Raw genomic sequence first — 2,215 nt, 5'->3', positions numbered from 1 at the left:
CCACGAAGAATTGAGGCAGTTCTGAAGGCAAAAGGGGGTCCAACCCGTTACTAGCGTGGTGTACCTAATAAAGTGGCCGGTGAGTGTAGGTTGTCTCAGACAAACTAAACAATGGTTATGTCCACCCCTGCATATGAATTTGAGGTCAAACCGCCCAGCCCTCGTAACAATACATAAAAACAAATGTTTTTCTCCAACAACCTGGTGTGTAAAACTACAGTTGTTAAAGCTTCGCTCTGTGTGACGTGCAGCAGGAGGGAGGTGATGGTCCTGCAGCACAACGTAACTTTTCTACAGCGGGAGGGGAAATTTTAATGATTTATTCTGTCCAAGTGTGTTTTAAAACACTATATTTCTTCATTTATTTATTTGTTTAGAATAAATTGCCCTATAAAAACAAATAAATAAAAGAAAAGAAATGGTTTAGCTGCCCTGTTGGACAGGTGTCAGGATACATCAGCCTGCCTGAATACAGGTTTTACCTGCCCCCACCAGTTGGCCAATGGGATTTGTTGAACCCTGTCGAACCAAGTCCAAATCACTGATGTAGCACCATTTTTAACCAACTCCTCCGGCTCAGGTGTGTCTGCACTCACAGCCATGTTGACACAGGTGAGGTGACGTACCTGATGACAGGACAGTAGAGGGTCAGTTTCTACTGTAGGCCATCTTTATACTGTTTCTATCACATATACACCGCAGTCCTAATAAATATGTGTATATAACCAAAAAAATGTTGTTTATTATTTTATTTTTTCTAAACCTTTTTCTTAAGTTTTTATGTGTGTTTGTTTTCAGGAACTACCAGCATTCTCATGTCCAATGTAAGAGATTTTTATGGACACAGTGAGGGTGTCCGCAGGGCGCCACACTATGACCAGGTTCCTGCAGACACCTTATCCCACTCAGACTGTCTTCACCTGACTGCTCCACATCTGGCTGTGAGTACAGACCCTCTTCCTCCTCCACATCTGCCGGAGCAGCCTCCTGTAGGCCCTGACTTTGATTCCAGCGACAGTGAGTACAACGTCGACCCTGAACCTGATCCCACCATTGATATCAAACCAGTTCACCGTTTCATTCCTGATTCCTGGAAGAGCTTCTTCAGAGTCAGCAGTCGCAGCAGCAAGACGCTGTGCTCCATGCCTGTATCCTCCTCTAACAACAACAACAACAGAACAACAGACGGCGTGCGCTGTTCCCCTCCACACTCCCCATCTCTTCCTGGATCATACCAGGACCCCCACAGTGGCTCGGGTGGCAGCTACAACTCCCGTAAAGAGCTTCTCGGAGGACAGGGAGGGTCAGTGTCGGGGCGTACACACCACACAGGTCTGACTTACAGCGAGCAGGTGGAGCAGTACCACCAGCGCTATGGCTACATGAAGTCATGGGCGGGGCTTCTGAGGATTCTGGGCTGTGTGGAGCTACTGCTGGGAGCTGCCGTGTTCGCATGTGTCTGTGCTTATATCCACAAAGATAATGAATGGTTCAATATGTTCGGATACTCGTCTCCTGGAGGAAGTTTTGGGCCTGGGTATGGCTCTGGATTTGATGGATCCTACTACACCGGGCCCAAGACCCCATTTGTGCTGGTGGTGGCAGGTCTGGCCTGGCTGGTGACTGTGATCCTGCTGGTCCTGGGGATGACCATGTACTACCGCACCATCCTGCTGGACTCCTCCTGGTGGCCTCTGACAGAGTTCATCCTAAACCTGGCTCTGGCAGTGCTGTACATGGCAGCAGGTACGTCAAACTAAAAGTTAGCAAAATATCTAAATGTTTGTTTTATTACCTACTGCCACTGGTGAAAACATGATACTTTACCTGTGTGTGCATGTTCATTTCTCTGTTCTTTGTTTTTAGTAAAATATCCCATAAACCAATAGATCTGAACGAAATCTGTCTAGATTTAAATTAAATCATTACCTAGAAACTAATTACAGTCATCTCTACACATAAATAATTTTGGAGTCCACATTCAAGTCCACCACAAATAGGTATCATCCTTAGGAAACAAGAGCTGTCATTCCCCATGATTTATTTTAAATATGTGACCATCACATAAATATATGACCATCACATAAATATATGACCCATCACATAAATATATGACCCATCACATAAATATGTGACCATCACATAAATATGTGACCATCACATAAATATATGACCCATCACATAAATATATGACCCATCACATAAATATATGACC

The 2,215-nt window shown here is 44.7% G+C and overlaps 1 protein-coding gene across 1 annotated transcript in view; it reads left to right on the top strand.

The window, feature by feature from the left end:
* Window positions 1–2,215, top strand: part of LOC106532580 (MARVEL domain-containing protein 2) — a gene marked incomplete at its 3' end in the record, with an annotated part of 31,935 nt that overhangs the window by 13,204 nt on the left and 16,516 nt on the right. Inside the window, 1 exon segment of the mRNA XM_014028677.1 lies at window positions 799–1,746. Within this exon segment, the coding sequence (XP_013884131.1) occupies window positions 816–1,746 (931 nt within the window).

This window comes from Austrofundulus limnaeus, unplaced genomic scaffold (genome assembly GCF_001266775.1).
Source record: "Austrofundulus limnaeus strain Quisiro unplaced genomic scaffold, Austrofundulus_limnaeus-1.0 Scaffold795, whole genome shotgun sequence".
Lineage (NCBI taxonomy): Eukaryota > Metazoa > Chordata > Actinopteri > Cyprinodontiformes > Rivulidae > Austrofundulus > Austrofundulus limnaeus.
Note: the sequence above shows the minus strand (reverse complement) of the source record. Positions and strands in the feature narration are given on the sequence as shown.